This window comes from Sander vitreus, chromosome 12 (assembly GCF_031162955.1).
Source record: "Sander vitreus isolate 19-12246 chromosome 12, sanVit1, whole genome shotgun sequence".
Lineage (NCBI taxonomy): Eukaryota > Metazoa > Chordata > Actinopteri > Perciformes > Percidae > Sander > Sander vitreus.
Window position 1 is genome coordinate 24,253,087 of NC_135866.1, and position 18,888 is coordinate 24,271,974.

Here is an 18,888-nt window from a genome sequence, read left to right on the forward strand (position 1 = left end):
AGTGTATTGGCGGCAGTGGCAGTGTAGCCAGGAATAGGTGACTGCAAGCCGGCTACAGGCACCACCAGATGACGCTCCTTTCAGGGGCCATGGTAGTGAAGTTTAGCCAGAAAAAGTGAGCGTCATGCGGTGATGACAGTTAAGTTTAGACACCAAAACGACTAGATAGGTTTAGGAAAAAGATGGTGGTTAAAACACGATCAAGCATGGGTGAAAGTATTTTTTTTCTCCAGTTGTGAAAGAACCATCCAAATCCTTTACTAAAAGGGATAGTTTGGATATTTCGAGTGGGGTTGTATGAGGTACATCTACTACAGTAGATGGCGGTCGGTATGCCTCCAGTTTGGAGAAGCAGGCAGGAGTGCTGATACAGAAGCTAAGCAATGTCCTGTTGTTGACAGTGCAGCAGCAAAACAACCAACACACTAACTGATCAAGGCAGCCGTAGACCAGCAACTCCTGTGTTCTGCGAGGTAAAATTACTGTTTTTGTCAAAGGAGTATATGGATATAACGGTTTCAGTTCCCATTCGGTAAGGGCTGTCTGACAGCAAGGTAAAGCGGTAAAAATATTCTTAGTATAGTGTACACTTAAAGGTGCTGTAGGTAGGATTGTGAAGATCCAGGACTTAGCCAAAGAATTTGAACATCGACAACTTCTCAGTCCCTCCCCCCCTTTCTGCTAAAGCCCAAACGGTCTCTTAAGCCCCTCCCCCCACAAGGGAGAATGAATGCGTGTGCCTGAGCAGTGATTGACACGCAGTTAGACACCCCCCCGGCCCTGATTGGTGCATCTGAACAGGGAGCTGTGGATTTTTGAGAAACAAACTACACTACTAAAACTACAGGCTGTAGGTGGTGCCAGAGAAGCTGGATTTTTTTAGTTACCTGCTTCATGTAGTTCTATTAGAACATAGGGTCAGCTTCCGCAAATATGACAGAAAGTTAGATTTATAAGTCTTACCTACTGCATCTTTAAACTGATATTGATTTTTGTAGGTGGGCCTTTTTTTCTTCCTTTTTCTGCCCCCAGTCCACAGCAGTACGTTGCTTAGCTTCAGTGTCGGTACTCCTGACTGCTTCTTCAAACTGGAAGCGTGCCGACCGCCATCTACTGTAGGAAATACACTGAATATGGATAAGTACCTCATACAACCCACTTAAAAAAAAATCCCTTTAAGCAAAAGTAACAATACCACAACATAAAATACTCCATTACACTTAATATGTTCTGAATCTAAATTTGGCTCAAGTAAAAGTACTGAAGTATTACAACTAAATGTACTGAAAATATCAAGTACTGTATTCATAAGCATGATCCTACTGTATGTTTTGTATGTAAAATATCAATCTATTAATCGACTATAGTAACTATAGTTGTAAAATATTTGCAGGCAAGTAAAAAGTAAAACATCTTCCTCTGAAATGTACTGAAGTGTAAGTACAAAGATGCATACAAATTATTCAAGTTAAGTACAGATATTTGAACCCTTACGATTCACCAAATGATTACTGTACATAAGCAGTTGAATCTGTCTGATAAGTGAAGCCTTCTGGTTTACTAGTTATTAAAGAAACTTCATGTCTACAGGCGTTATCGCTAGTGTCCTACTTTCTAATTACAATGTAAAAAAACATACACACATCGGACAGCTCGCTCAGCCGTAACGTTAGATGTCTTATCGGCCAATTAACCCACAGGGTGATCTCAACAAGGTTATGTCATCTCTGATCATATTTATGGAGGCGTGTGCTACTGTACTGTATGTGTATCACAACATTATGTATGTTAATGTTGTGTGCATGTATGTTTGTGTAGGAAATTGCCTGGAACAAGGCGGGGAAATAAACAGAGAGATACATTGAGACAAGAGAGTTAAAAAACACTAAAGAAAAGCAAATTGTTGAAGAGAGAGTGGACTTAAAGTGAGAGTGAGAGAAAATAACCACTGAAATAATTCTGTCTTCAATTTCCCCATTTTCCAAGCACTGGGTTTATCCCATTGGCCCATTATGAAACTCAGAGACAAAAGCTTTCTAATCCTGGCTCTTCTGCACTGCCTTTGATGGCTGGGTGTGTAGGCAAGTCAATGAGTGTGTGTGTGTGTGTGTGTGTGTGTGTGTGTGTGTGTGTGTGTGTGTGTGTGTGTGTGTGTGTGTGTGTGTGTGTTTGACTGCTATTTGAATATGCTGGATTGTGTGTATGTGTGTGCGCACGCTCTAAGCTGTGTACTGAGTTATCCTACGGCTCTCAGTGGTGTGTATGTGTGTTTGTATCTGTGCAATCCTGAGATTGTTTGTGTGTGCATATGTTTATGTTAAATTAGACTGAACTGAAACTATCTCCACGGGGATGTTGCATCAAGAATAAGAGACATCAAAGAGAAACGGGTTCTACATAAGAGCAGAGCAACCAGGGCTTCTATATGCAGCCCAAACCTCTCACAACTCTGAGAAAAAATCTAATCAAAATGTGCAAAAGTGTGGATTACAAAGTAGAAACCGAATATGGAGACTGTATCAAAAGCAAAGTAAAGAAAAAAATGTAGCAAAATGAATATCCATTGATATCCCTACATTTATAAACAGTAATTTTAATGACATGCGGGAATAAACCCCCCCCCCCCAAAAAAAAAATATAAATAAAATAAAAGGGGGAAAAAAGATCCAGCCCCAGTTTTAACTGGTCCCTATACCATTGCTGTCAATGAAACGTGATATTTCGTTGCTGTTGGCGACATGATAATCTACATCGATAAGCCCCACCTCCCTCTTCTCCCTTGATCCCTCACCGCGACTTCATTCTCTCACATCACATCTTTCTCACATTAATCATCTTTGTATCTTCTTTCACACACACCCTTACACACATGTATAGGGTTAGTGAGCTTAGTTTCTGTGTGTGTGTGTGTGTGTGTGTGTGTGTGTGTGTGTGTGTGTGTGTGTGTGTGTGTGTGTGTGTGTGCGTGTGTGTGCGTGCGTGTGCGTGCGTGTGTGTGCGTCTCTGCCTAGAGCATGCCTATAGGCAAAAGCACTGGTAGACCCTGCTTAAATGCTGAAATCAAAGCAGTTGGGGCAGTTAGAAGAAAGGATACATCACAGCAGGAGGAAGCTCTTAAGGTACATCCAAGATGCTGCTGTTAAATACTTTCCTTTGACAAAGCATACAAATGTTCTGCTGTATGTTTACTGTAGCATCAGGCGCATAAGCAATGTGTCATATGTGATAAATCTGCCAAACTGAAATTGATAAAGATGACTGGACATATTTCTGTCTCAAAGTGCATGATTGTTTTTAACTTGCTGCACACAGGGGTGGAAGTAACAAATTACCTTTACTCTCGATACTGCAACAAAGCCCTAACCCTTACCCTAACTTGTACGAGTAGTGTTTTAGTGGTATTGTACTTCAAACATTTCAAGTTTGCATCCGTTGCAGAGTAAAAACAAAAGTCCTGAAAAACGTGTGAGAACGGAACAAAGGAAAGGAGATAAATCAGCAGCTGCAGCAGAGAAGCGGGAGTGTCTGCGGCCACAGGAAGGCAGAGCTCCAGAGTGTACGCTCACTAGGCCAAGTGTCAAGGGGGTCAACAGATTACGTCGGGAACAGAACCCAGGAGTACCACTTTTACTTTAGCTCTCTACCTCGGAATGAGCGGTAGTGAGGTCGGACATTGATGTTGAGTGAAAGGGCCAGGCTTGTGGCCGGCGTTTCAGTTCAAGGGTGTTGTTGGATGGGGTCGAGGTCAGGGCTTTGTGCAGGCCAGTCAGGTTCCTCCACACCAAACTGTGAAAACCATTTCGATATAGAGCGAGCTTTGTACACGGGGGCATTGTCATGTTGAAACAGCAAAAGGCTAAAAACACAAACTGTTAGAAGCACACTATTGTCTTGGAACTAAGGGGGCTGCCCAAAACATAAGAAATAGCCCCAAACCAAAAGTACACAATTGTTTTTAAGTACATATAGGAAAAAGACTTTTGTCATCTAGCTAGGCCTACATTGATGAAAATAATGGAACACATGCTTTTTAAAGAAAGGTTTTTGTTTTCTGTTCAAGAAATGTCATTAATAAATGTTTGACATTGAAACTGACCATTTCTTTTCTTGTTTTACATTGTATAAACATGGTAAGCATTATGTGGCAATGTAAATGTCAAATATGTGGACCAGTGTGTGAGCAAACCCACTATATAGCTTGGTGTGTCCTCACTATTAAATCTTCTCCACCTAGCACCTGGCAGACAGTAAATACAAAGTTAAATTAAAAGAGAACATAAACATACAAATATCTGTATTTAAAGGTACTCTAAGCGATGTCACGTGTTTTTTAGGCTACAACATGTTTTGTCACATACAGCAATCATCTCCTCACTATCTGCGAGCTGCCGGTCCCCTAAACACACTGTAAGGGTCCACACACGGCAACAAAAACAAAGTGGTCCAACCTGGACCATGCAAACATACACAAACCGTGTTCCGGTTTTCAGCCAATAACGGACAAGAAGGATTGGGGGGGGTAGTTCACTTGAAGCACAGAAGGGAGGGGATGGGATGAGGAGGAGGGAGGAGCGAGCTAGTCTTGTTTGAAAATACTTTGAACGTCAACAAGAAGTAACGTCATCCAACATCGCTTAGAGCACCTTTAATGTGTCTCTCTCTTGCTTTTGATTGACCCACAACCTCGCCTTCTGTCTGTCTTTCTTTGTCTCTGGTGAGCATTTTAAATCAGGCTCACAGTGGGAAGACAAGCTGCCTAGCAACAAGTTCAGCCACACACACTAACATACACACAAATCTATCTCTGCACACATGACAACATACTGTGTTATCTCTGTGTGTCTCTGTAGGGAGTTTGGCTGGAGGGATCCAGAGCTGCCAGAGGTGATCCAGATGTTGCAGCATCAGTTCCCATCAGTCCAGTCCAACGCTGCTGCCTACCTCCAGCACCTCTGCTTCGGAGACAACAAGATCAAATCTGAGGTATTGATCTCTGAAGAGAACCCACACCAAGAGAGAGGGCTTTCAGACAGATGGTTTGAATTGCAAAACGCTGCTTGGCCCTAACTCACCCTGCTGCCTATACACACACACACACACACACACACACACACACACACACACACACACACACACACGTGTGTGTATACCTTGGGTCAGGGTTGGTGACTTCCAGTAAAGAGTTTAATCAAAACACACGTAAAAAAAATACTCTTCCACTATTTCCTCTAGTATGCAGATAGGAATGCAGATACTGCAGTGTTGGATTTTTTTTCTGCTGAAGTTCAGCTGAACATTGTATCTGGAAAGGTACGCTGCTGTTGAGTTTTTCTAAGTGGGATTTTTCAGTGCTTCAAATACCACAGGCAAGATTCCAGGGGACAAGGGTTCTTAACAAAGAGTGAGTGGGTGAGTGGGTGTTTTTGATGGTCATGCAACAGACCAATGGAGAAATAATACAACAACATTTCCACAGTGCTTTTTGCCGCCGGGTCCGTGAGCTAGTCGCAATTATGTAATCACAAAGGTTTGCAGGTGTGCATGCACGATTGCAAGGACTGAAGAACCATGCAGCAGGTCTTTCACATCTGGCAATATTAATCCAGCAACATGCAGAAGATATTTTATATAACATAAATGCCATAAATATGCACATACTGTAAAAAAATCCTTCATTAACCTAGTTGGCAATATGCAGAGATCAAGAAGGCCTTTCTCTCTGAATACACTGAAACATATTTGTTCATGTAGGCCAAGCAGCACATGAATAGCTTGACTCATTGTGAATGACCAGACACTGAGCAGTCAGGTTGTAAATTACAGTAAGCCAATTTTTACTTGGTTATTGTAATCCTGCTGTGATCCTGCAAAAAACATTAGTTAGTATTGCAGTAAAACATTTGATAGGTCTTTAATGAGGGGAAACTCCTGGTGCATTCACATGCTCCTCAGATGGTCCCATTTCCTGAGTCATTCTTCCGACTTCGGTGTGTTCATGAGCTTTAAGTCGCAATGTGAAAACAACATGGACGCTAAGCTTCATCTACTGTACATAAAGCATGGGATCCCCTTCTGTTTTGTACAGCGTCTAGGTGATGGATTGGCGGAGACTAGCATTCCAGTGAATTATTATGTTACTATCCAAGCATGCTGAAACAGTTTGAAGCTTTAAGCCGCCTACACATGATAGGCGGCAAAACCGTTTTGCGCCGGCTGTTCAATTGATTTATTATGGGGAGAGCGGTGCCGCCCAACTATGCGCTGCGCTACCTCGGATTTGCTGCTTTGCGCTGCACTCAAAGTTGAAATTATTTGAACTTTGACGTAGTTGCCGCTGACCTTTGGAAAGCGCAACCAATGAGATAACAGCATGACGTTACCTAGCAACGGGAAATAGCTTCCTTGCCACCCTTGATGACGTTTGCCTGCGCTGCGCTTTGCTCTATGCCGCTTTGCTCTGCGCAGAGAGCAAACCACGTTGCATGTGTAGGTGGCTTTATATTAGTGATTTAGTCCCAGACTTGTTGCTGCACCAGTAAATTCCCTAAAACCACTCAAGTATTGCATTACCTGAGTAGTTATCATGGTTAATGCTAATAAATAACTTTTCTAATCAGGGTCACTCTACGTTGACAGCAGCTAATTGTGATAACCTAACACCATAATACGAATCAATATTAATATTAATGTGAGCAAAAAATGTATATGCAATACTTGAATTAATAAAGAATTTTCTTACCATTAATCCAACATTTACTTTAGTCTGGCATGTTCTGCGTAATATGAAAAAAATGACGTCAACTCTGCAACTCCGACAACTCTCCGAGTTGTTGTTCGGACCTGAGGGGGAGTTTGCGTGAATTCTCCCAGTCGGGAACTCAATTTTTTCAAATATTCCAACATCACATGAATGCAGCATTTGTGTGCAGCTGTCTGAGCTCCGCCAAACTATATATTTGATGTCATTAACTCCTCATTAAGTACACTTAACCCAACTCTGAGTACAGCCCTGTTCCTGCAGTCTATCCTTCTGTCCTTTAGAGCAGTCATCACTCGTCTCTGAGAAAACTGTCCCATTTGTCTCTTCAATGTCAACTCCATTCATCTCATTTCCACTTTATTAATCCCCATGGAGACGATGGATTTGAGGGCAAACAAAGTTCTTCAAACAGCAATCAGCCAACAGGCATTAAGGATAGAGTGAGAGAGAGACGGATGAGAAAGATGACTGATGTTGAAATTGTGTTGAACAATGAAGTATGGTAGTATTTAGAGCAGGGCTGCTAAGACTACAACCTACAGGTCAGATTGTTTTTTGCCCTTGAGAGAGATGCCTAACTAATAATAATAAATAATAGATGGGAGGCTGAGGGATATGTGGCCTACTGCCTGTTCAGTCTCCGAGCACTGGATGCACTGTAAGGCTGTGTTATTGTGTGCTTGATTTATTCTGTTGTGATGTTGGGTAGTGTTTGATTCAGAAGCCTTTATCGTTCCACTACAATCTAATGTAGCATACTGCTAACTATTAAGCAGCTACATGCCAACGTGACATAGCTGTTATCTTGGCCAATTCTGGTCATTTCTCCCCAAATTCCGGTCACTTTACTGCTGGGACATGTCCGGTTGTGTAATATTTGTTTTAGAAGCTTTTATTGGTGATTTGTCACGGTACAAAGTCCTGCTATATACTCCGTTGCAGTAGCTCCAGCTTCAACTAGTGAAACGCGGAGTGGAGGCTCCGGAGTTCCCAGGAAGTATGCTGGCTAATCAAAGCAGACTGGGCTTTTTTGGGAGGAGGGCTTAAAGAGATAGGCGCTCCTTACAGAGCATTTCATACAGAGGGTGAATACAGGTGCAGCAGCCATGAACAGTATGAGAAAAATAAAGTGGTTTTTTTTAACATTAAAGCATGTAAACATGTTCTAGTACAAACACAAATTATAAGTATAATCATGAAAATGCTATATAATAGTTGCCCTTTAATGCTACCTTTATCTGGGGCGCAAAATACACAATGTTCAAGCACAACTGCCTTGCCTCCATTCAATCGCCTTCACTAAAATGTCTCTTGTTTTTATAGACAGCAGGCAGTCTGATTTTTTTTCTTTGTCTAGACAGCAGAAAGCATGGAGGGCTGCAGACACTTAGAGGGGTGATGGGAGTGCAGTGGCTGGCATTCAAATAAATCTTGCATAAGTGCCACAGTAGCCAATGTGCACTGTTTATTTCCAAATGTTAAAAAGTAGAAACTAATATTTACATGATAACATGATTTTTTTTTAGTTGATGTGAACAAGCCCTAATATCTTCCGATATTGTTTAGACACCTGTTTCGAATGTTATCACTCCATTGAATGGGCGTCATGAGTGGTTATCAGCCTCATGGATATGGATTCGAAGGGGCCTGCTACACCTACTAGTAGGTTCAGAAGCTGTTATCATCTATTCACTTTTTAGCGCTTTAGAGTCCCATTGTGAATTTAACAAAACTAACATTACTTGGTTATGCTTAGGCGACAAAACTACTTGGTAAGGTTTACGGAAAAAGTCAGTGTTTGGGATAAAATACTTTACACACAAACACCGTTCTCCCAAGTGAAAGTCTGGTGTGGGTTTGACCCATGCATGACGCCCTCTGTATGTGGACGTTCGCTCTTTATACTTCTCCTGACCACTGACCTCTTCATACTATGTCATCTTACAGTGCCGAGGTCGAACCAAGGGGGTAAGCGAGCATCTGGAAAGCGTACCTCCTATGGCTAACAAGCCATCACCTGCCATTCCATTGACTCCCATTCATTTTGGCGTCACTTTGACAGCGAATAACTTTACATCTGAAGCGTTTAAAGACTCTATTTGTCCATTGTTTATTTCTAAAGAAACACAACAATGTGTAAAAGGCTCCATTACCTTGTATCTCACGTTATGGCCCCGTAGCAGTGTTTTTTGTAAAAAAATAGGCTAACGAGTGTGTCATAACCATACAACTTTCTGTTGCACTGTAGAGAAATTACCGTATAGTCAGGAGAAGGTCGCAGGCAGTTTCGACTCACATTAGCTATTTAAGTTTAATTACTAATGTTAACTAGCATTTTAGTTAGCAATAATTAGCCTGTGCCTATGTTATCTCCTTACATATACCTACTTTCTCCGTCTCTGCAAGATTCGGAATGATTGAGATTTCTCTTGGCACAGTTACCAGAAGACTTACAACTTTTCAGACAGGTTGCTCACGTCACATCTACATCGTCAAGCTCAGTTTGAGGCTGCGCAGTACGCTCAGCCATCACCGGAAAAGTGCTTCTAATTCACTTTACTGGTTTCCGTCAAAGTCTAATTCCTTTACTGTCTATGGGTCGAACAGTTGCTCTGAGCTTCTGATATGTTATCCAGCTTAGCAATAGATGATAACGGCCAACTAGCCAACATTTAATCAGCTGATAACATTTGAAACAGGTGGTTTAGACACAAACGTATTGTTATACTGTAGGGGAAATTGGCATAAATGCATGGAAACACCTCTATTATTCATGAATTACACACTGCTGTCTCCCTGATTCCGTCCTGCCTCTTCTGTCTTCAGATCCGGCGGCAGGGTGGCATCCAACTGCTGGTAGACTTGTTGGACCACCGGATGACTGATGTGCACCGCAGCGCCTGCGGAGCCCTGAGGAACCTGGTGTACGGCAAAGCCAACGACGACAACAAGATTGCCCTGAAGAACTGCGGAGGCATACCAGCTCTGGTGCGACTGCTCCGGAAGACCACGGATGTGGAGATCCGAGAGTTGCTCACAGGTAAAAACCACAATTTACAAATGTTTTGATGTTACTGAATGTGTAGCAGGGATTGAGATCACACTATCAGGGAACCAGGATTTTTTCTAACATGTGTTTGCTTGTGTGTCTGTGTGCACCTGTGTGTTCACGTACTGAAGATGTTCATATGCACTCAAACAAAGACACCTTTTCCTGCATTAACACTATCATGCAGCTGGTAATACTAAAAGTCCAGCCTTGAAATTGCCTTTTCAGGTGCAGAAGTTTCTAACAATTACTTCTCATTACTTCGCAGTACTCTAAGGGCTGTATTGAGGACTACAGTATACAGTTTGAATCTTTTTCCAAATCTTTTAGGGAGATTGTAGTATTTTCAAACTCAATGTATTTAACAATGAATGAAACTTAAAGCCAACAAAATAAATGAATAAACAAAGGATTTAGTATTTCCTCAACAAAGATCCCTAAAACAGCATCTAGAAATTTCTGAAATATCTGTAATTTCTTAATAATTTCCTAGGAAGTTTCCTGGCAAGAACTATATCATTTGATAATAATTACAGAGAACATAAGAGATGCAGTTATTAAGGGGACTTTTAACTAATGACCTACATACATTCTTCTTACATACTCACATACGGATACATATGTTGCACGTCATGTACAACCACACACCCTCATATAAGGAACATTCACTAAATATGTGAATATTTGGCTATAAAACACACAAAAAACACTGCACTGCACTCTCACACACACACACACACACACACACACACACACACACACACACACAGCAGGTTTGTATTCTCTGTCAGTTAACACAAATATCATCCACATTGTAAACAAGTGCATCCAGGATTGATTAATTTGAGGTTTTAAACCCACTGAGGTCTTGGTTGTAAACTCCCCACCAAAGGGATTAAAGGATTACCAGTAGTGCCCCTACCAGTGTTTTTTTTACAGCTTTTACTTTATATATCCTGGCAATCCCTTTCTAATTGGCATTCACACTGATGGCCACGGCAAAAGGACTTTTACCTCTGGAGGGGAATGGAGAGACGACAGAGCTAAAAGCGGAATACCACTTTCAAACTGATCTACATCCAGAATCCTCTGGGGATTTATTTCAATCCTGTAGCCAAATGAGAAAAATGGATTTCTCTTACCAGCACCCACGCTCATGAAAACATCTCTGCTGTAGGCCTGTCAGGAGCAGGATATTTCAAGACATGTCAGAAAGCAAGATTTGTTGTGTGAACAGTTGTGTTTTAGGGTGATGTGAGGAAAAAAAAGTGAAGCTTGGAGACCCTACATATACTAACTCTAGGTGGGATCAGTATGAATGTAGGGCCAATTATGATTTGGCATCAGTACTGATCAGACCAAGTTGGGCCAAGTCTGTTCCATTCTGGGCCAGTTGGTGCTGACAATCTGTAGATAAAACCATACAGTGTAAGCTGTTTAATCATTTTAAACATTCAAGCTCAAAAATTAATCCGTTACCATGGAAACTAGAAAGTTCTTCATCAACAGATGGAGTTCACTGATGGATCTGTTGACATGCAAGCTCAGTTACTGCAGACAGGAAGTCCTAAAAGTCATAAGAATTAGATGGATGACATTTTAACCTGTAAATGCATTTAAAAATGCATGTTAACAATGTATCTCCATGACAACCAGACAATCTGCGAGATGACCATTTAGTGGACCTTGAGGAATAGTTTTGTCAATCTATTTAAAATAAACATTTTTGATTTTTCGTCATGAATTGGGACCAAACAAATCCAAACAATGAGGAAAAGGTCAAGTTGCATGGTCTACTAAGTGAGTTATTTTATAATCCCATTCATTGGGTTTCAGTGCAGAGCCACAGATTATTAGAGATAATCTCATTTTTATGAAGTTTACTGTTCTCCAGGCCTCCCTAAAGTCCTTCATCCCCTCATTCCTTCATCCATTATCTCATCCAAATGAAGCGTATATCCACTATTTATTTTCCTTTGCCATAGAAACTGACCGTTTCTGTTTTGGTACGGACCGCAAAATGTGATGTTATTACAGGATTTTGGGGGTTTCCTAGTCTCGCATTGCCAGACCTTCCTCCACAGCGCTGCAAAGGAGGGTCTGGCTAGTCCACACAGCATTCTGGGATGGGAGAGAAACGTGCTCTGGTTTATTGTCATTTCTTTAAACCAATCACAATCGCCATGGGTGGCGCTAAGCGTCGCACGTAGCCACTGCAATCTTATTTTGGTGGAACACGTGTACGTTCAAAAGTTGTTTTAGTCGTGCAACAGAAATCTCAGATGGGACAGATACCTGTAGTCTAGCTAGCTGTCTGGATTTACCCTGCAGAGATCTGAGGAGCAGTTAACCATAGTCCTCATAAATCGACTGGAGTTTAAAATTCCAAAACAAAGAAAGCGTAAGGTAATCCGGCCGAAAAGAAGGACATACGCCAAAATATGTATGGTGACAACGGAACAATGCCGGGAAGTGGAATGTCCTGGATATAGATTAGGGGTTGCCTGACACATCTCTAATCGTAGCCTGTGTACCGACTTACTGAGTATCAAGACAAAATAATTTGTTGTGGTTTCTGTAGGTTTTGCTAATCTTAAATTGTGTTTCTAGCTTTAGAGGACTCATCCAACAGTCATTTGTTATGGGCGTTATCATAATTACCAGTTTGTGCAGCCCTGTAGGAATTACTACCTCAGGATTTACGTCCAAAACCAACATTGAGTGCCCATTCAGAGTTTGTGTCCAAATACAAACATGCAATTAACATTGGGCTTTCATCATGACGTGAGCTTTTTCCTGACCTAAACACCTGAAGTGTTTTAGTTGTCTAACCCTAACCATACTTTGACCAAAGTTTATGTGCCACAACCACAATTACTCATTATATTCTTTGTAACATTGTTGCTTGTTTTATTACATATAACAAAGGTAGGTCCAATACATTCGGAATATCTTCCTATGGGTGATATACCTAAAGTCAGTAGTCTGCTACTTCTAGCAATGTTCATTTGGTGAGCATGGGGCTGGCCCCTTAGCATTCATTAATCAAATGAGCAGATGAAAACATTGTGCATATGTTCAACGTGCTTTCAATAATGAGCTGTGGGGCAAGAACAAGTTGGCCCCATAGCCAATAAAACATAATAGAACGACCTACGTCAAGACGTTTTTGAAACTTAATGTATGTGGTATGGGCATTGGTAGCCAGCTACTAGCTAGCACAACTGTCAGTTATGTTTTGTTAGCTACTACTAATAGCGAGCCAAATACAGCGAAGCAATATGAATCAAGTTGACAATTTATTAAAAGTTACATTTAGTGCATTGTAACCGCGTTACATTAATATGTGCAGTTGTGATTTCATGTACAAGGTGCGTTTGGATTCATTGAGCAAGTAGGTTTGTGTGTAGTTTTATTGATGAGTCGGATGCTGCCCATACAGAGTTTATTGTGCCCCACCAGGCTTTCCATGCCAGAGACGTCACTGCTTATGTCCCGTCTTGCGAGCTCTTGTAAACCATACTGTCCCTGTGTCCCACAAAGGCTGCCCTTGATTCCCCTAATTATTTACAGTAGTACTTCACATAAGGGTGACATCAGATTGTTCCGAGGGACAAACATTTCAAAAAGTATTGGTGGTAATAGGAGACAATCATGAATACTTACAAACCAAAGCGAGCTCGGGGAAACCTTATCAGGAAAGTAAAATTGAGAAGTACCCTCACATTTCCCACATACAATAACATTTGGTGTGGAGTACAGTATGACCCACGCGTGCTCTGCGCATGTATGTGCTGTATGTATGTTTATATGAGTCTAGTGAGTAGTGAGTTGTAGTTTAGGCTTAGCAAAGATGGAAATATAAGGTTTTTTGTATGCTGCTAGAGTCTTAAAGAAGATTACCATATATATTAGAACAGCAATTCAAGGCACGGAGCACAGAAATCCCTCCTGTCACAAATTAATCAGCTGAACGACTGGCCGGACGCGGACAGACAGTGCTCTCCTCTCTCTCTCTCTCTCTCTCTCTCTCTCTCTCTCTCTCTCTCAAAGACCCAGAGGAAATAACTCTCTCTCTCCCTGTTTCTCAGCCTCTCTCGCTCTCTCTCTCATCCCCACTATGGTTGGGTTTTTGTAATTGGTCTTCCCTTCTCTTCCTGGCAGTCTCCTGTCCTCTTTGCCTTTATCTTCTTTTTCACTCATCTCTATCGCCTACCCTCTCTGACTCTCTCTCTCCCTCTGGTGAGCATTTTGAATCAGGATCACAGTAGGAAGTCAAGCCGCCTGCCTTGCTAGCTACAGATTCAGTAACGCATGCACACACACACACACACACGCACACACACACACACACGCACGCACACACACACTCTCTCTCTCTTTCTTTCTCGTGCTATAATAAGTACAGGTATAGAGCTTTTTTATTCCTTTGCAAACCAAATCTGGTTGACCTTGATGCGATTGACAGTATACTGCTTAGATACACTGTGTCCTGTTTTGAATGACAATGATGTTAAAGGACCCAAACTGAGTAAACACGATTCCACACTATGGCCGAGGCTCATTAACACAAAGCTGTAGGCCTGTGTGTGCCAAGTAATTAACAGTGATCGATGTTCACCTCATTATGAAAACAGAGTAAAGCTTATGCCTGGGCTTCTAGTTTGAGGACAATACATGTGTGCAGAAATGGATAGCTACCAAATTAAACTTTTCCTCTCAGATGCTTGACACACTATCAAAAGTGCTGCTGGAGGTATAGGGTGCTATTAGTTGTGTATAATGTCAGTAGTTGCAATGTGGAATGATTTTGCATGTAACAAACATCCAATTGATTTTTTTGAAAATTAAACCATGTAAACCTATTCTGATATAACCTCTAAATACAATTATGAACCTGAAAACGAGCATAATATGAGCACTTTAAAGTCACTGTAAAGCCCCTGCAGAAATATTATAGGAATATGTAACAGGCCTTAAAATACTAAAGCATTTTTGATATTTTACAACAACAAAAATGTACTTAACAATTTTCTTTTTCCCCAACATAATGTTCACCTTTAACATATAAACTGAATCAATGGGTTATAAAAAATATGTATTCAGTCAACCAAACCTTGATTAGATTTATTTTACCACCAAAACGTTTTTGGAAGAAATATCCATATGTTAACAACACCACTGTGTTTGTAACCTGCAATGATCGGGACCTTACAGAACATTTTTGTGTATACAGGTAAAAACTCCTGTTAGCGAGGTTTAAACCAGCACTTGGTCACGTCTGCCATTGAAGGAAATGTCGCCTCATTTGTGATGCCTAAGTCTACACGTCAACACTAAAAAGTTTCTGAACCTCTTCACCCTGGAAGATGTTTCACAAAAAGTCAGTTTTTTAGTGACCTGCAGTTTGTGGACAAAACCCCAAAACGCATAGAAAAAACTATGTTTCATAAACTGCCCAAGTACGTTTGGATCAGACTTTACTCACGTTTTGATAGTTGTCAAAACCCTACTACATGTGACTACATTTTTTATTTACTCCCAACTAGTACACACTTAACTTTAATGCCTTTGGAGTGGGTGAAGTCCAGCAAATTGGGGAAAAACAAACAAACAAACAACCTCTTTCTAAAAGTCTCATATATACAAGGTGCTTCACACACAGGGACAGGAGTTCACAAAAATACATCAGGAGAATAAATAAAAAAGAGATCAAGAGGCAAACCAAGATATGTTGCAGAGGAGAGAAATATGACAGGGGAATGACGATACAGTGCAAAGGAGAGATGTGAAATGGCTTCAGAGACAAAGAGAGACAGGCAACATATTAATTTCCTCTTCCTCAATATAACTGTTGCAACTCAAGGCTGAGGCAATTAACCTCCTTCATCTGTCATTCACTCATGGTTCTGTGTGTGTGTGTGTGTGTGTGTGTGTGTGTGTGTGTGTGTGTGTGTGTGTGTGTGTGTGTGTGTGTGTGTGTGCATGTGCGTGCATGTGTGTGCACTTGCGAGCGTGTGTTTCGGATCAAAGATAAAATCCTGCTGCCTTTCAGCTCAGGGAGATGATGTCATTCTCTGCACAGCAAGAAGTGACTCTGGCAAACAGCTGACTTTACTCACGATGATAAAAAATCATCATTTTCTTGCAGCTGCAGCATGACATCATATGTCATGCATTACATTTTGCCAAATTTAACATATGGTTATTACTTAATAAACCGCAGTGCATTGACTTGTAAAATGTATGCATAATATGCACATTCTCCTCCGTAGAAGATTACATTATTATTATTATTATTATTATTATTATTATTATTATTATATGAATTGTGCTGGTTAATTATATACATATTTTAGTTTCCTCAGAGCAAGTTTACTCTGGGGACCACAACTGAAAACAACAAAAATGTTAATCATATTCTTTGATTGCAAAAGGCATTAATTTTTTTCTTTGCATTTGTTTCTGATTGTGCGGATTTAAACAAATTAGAAAAGTCAGAGTAATGTTAGCATGTTTACAGGACATAGCTAATATGTGACAGTCTCATAACAATGGCTAACGATGCTTGTGTATGTTACGTAACAACCAAACGTATTTTACCCCAACCTCCCGATCTTTTCCTAAACCTAACCAAGTAGTTCTGTTGCCTAAACAGGTTCTGCACTGCAGGGGCTTGTGCAGGCACACTTATTGCTCGTGTTGCTTTAGATTCGTAGCCTTGAAATCCAGACCCAAATCCGAAAGATTAAGGGTCTGGTACTGAGCAATGAAAATGGCCCAACTCGAGGGGCGGCACCAAGCATTGAAAATCTCACTGCACGCAATTGGATAACACTACGACCAATCACAACAATACACGGGGTGATGTATCCAGAGCTTAGTTACCAGCAGAGCTAACTGGTAGATTAAACTCTTGCCATATCTGGTCGGCAAAACAGCAAAAACGTCCTTCATGCAAAGGAACGATTCGAGCGCTGTCTTCTGTTCCTTTTTCAGATAAAAAGCCAATTCTAACTCGTTCATTGTAGCGGCCAAAGCCGTTTCAAACAACTGGTGTTCACCCGTAGCCATCTAGCAATGTTTACTAATGACTTTGACGTGGCAGGGCTGTCGTCATCTGTTTAGCTCGCCTCTGGCCCGCCTATATCAGATTCGCCGATGTGATTGGTGCAGCTTGGCTACAAGGGTTGGCTACAAGCTTGGCTACTCATAGTTAATGAGCATCATTACTGAATGCCAGAGTGACTCGCTGAGCACATTCTAATTGTGCTCTCACGAGAACTCTGGATTTCCAGGGTATGAGATTCGTAGGAACACATAAAACAATTGTGCATGACTTTTGAAAGATATCATATGAACCGTTGTATGAGGATACCTTGTTCAGACATACATATCCATGCAAGATCTATGCAGAAAAAAATGGACTCTCTCCTAGTATTTATGGTACAGTATTAATTTTTTAAATTCTTATCATTAAGAATTTAAATGTTAAGGGTTGGTATAACGCTTTTCTGCAACACATTTTCTGACTTAATGTGGGGTGCTTCTTTAACAAAGTGGACTGTGGCTTAGCCAGAGTAAGTTGAAGACCCAGAGATAACATATAGTAGACCTTCTCATTTAACTTTTGGTAAGATACCAAACAAGCAAATGACAACGAAATGTCAGAGTGTTCCTTTAATAGTTCAGTTGGGGAAAAACAGTATGAGAAGTCTTTCATAGCAGCATTCGTTGACTCACAGATGTGGAAATCAAGGTCAGCTAGAATTATTACGTGTCACATCATAATGTCAAGGTTATCAAAAACCCAGGACGCCTTCTTGGCCCTCTTGAGCAGCAGATAAGATGAGACAGAGAGAAGACACATGACAGGCCCAGCTAATTACCGCCATGAAGCCAGAAGCTAGTTATTTAGAATCTTCTTCTGACCACAAACCCTGACACTGCCGCCTTAACACCCCGCATAAACACACCGAGTCCAAACGGCTGACAGAGTTAAGACAGATTTGTCGAGGTGGCTTAGATGCACACACACACGCACACGCACACACACACACACACACACACACACACACACACACAAAAGGACAAAGTCATACAAACCCACAAAGACAGATAACAGAAGCTGTAATTACACAGTCGCTGTTCAGCCGAGGGTGAACAACACAGCAGTTAAGAGAGGACGCCTTATTCCAAACACACAGATCTAAGGATAGGATGTTTTACCTCTATTACAGCTATAATTACAACCATAGAGGAGAAGGGTAGATATGTGCAGATGTGACTAGAGGTGTACACTCTCAAATGCACACATATAATTATGTGAGTACATACATTAGGACACAGACACTTTGGAAGACGAAGGTCGACGACAATTATGATGTGTTGCATCATTCCTCAAGGTTATCACAGTTTGTGTTTATATGTGTGTTAAACCACTCAAGACATAAAAGTGGTTTGCAGCAAAATGGGATGATTTTCCTCTTACTCTCTCTGTCCTTTTGTGTGTGTATGTATGTGTGTGTGTGTGTGTGTGTGTGTGTGTGTGTGTGTGTGTGTGTGTGTGTGTGTGAGGTGTCTCTAGAGAGGGAGATCTTTTGTCTATTCAACGGCCAGTTGTGTCTGTATGTTCGTGGCGACTGGCAAAAAGAGTGAACAGTAATTGGTAGGCAGGAGAAAACTCACTCCATTTTCTTGGTTGGCTGGTCACTGTATCTGGAATTCAGGTGAGGATTAAAAACAGCAGAGAGGTGCAGTGGAAATTGTGTAAGTGATTTACTGCCTTTAGAACTTCTCTTTTAAAGTTATTCTCATTTCTAAATCAATGACTGCAGCACTGGGTCGCAATAAATTAAAGTTTATGTTTTGAAATATTAGACAAGTAACACATAGCAAGCCCTGTGGACAAAAAGTGAGGTGTGTTTACAGGACTAGATATTGCATGGGAGTTTTGACAGTTTGGTCATTTTCCATCACCATATCTAGACCCATAAAAGAGAGCTAGCTAATGCCAACTCAACCTTCATAATAATGTGGGATGAACACAACACAGAGGCTGCCATAGAACTCAACAGTG

General features: G+C 41.1%; 1 protein-coding gene across 1 annotated transcript in view; it reads left to right on the forward strand.

The window, feature by feature from the left end:
* Nucleotides 1–18,888, forward strand: part of LOC144527041 (catenin delta-2-like) — a 162,433-nt gene that overhangs the window by 115,048 nt on the left and 28,497 nt on the right. Inside the window, exons 13-14 of the mRNA XM_078264871.1 lie at nucleotides 4,851–4,983; nucleotides 9,587–9,800. Coding sequence (XP_078120997.1) covers nucleotides 4,851–4,983; nucleotides 9,587–9,800 — 347 coding nt within the window. The remainder of the gene's footprint in view (nucleotides 1–4,850; nucleotides 4,984–9,586; nucleotides 9,801–18,888) is intronic.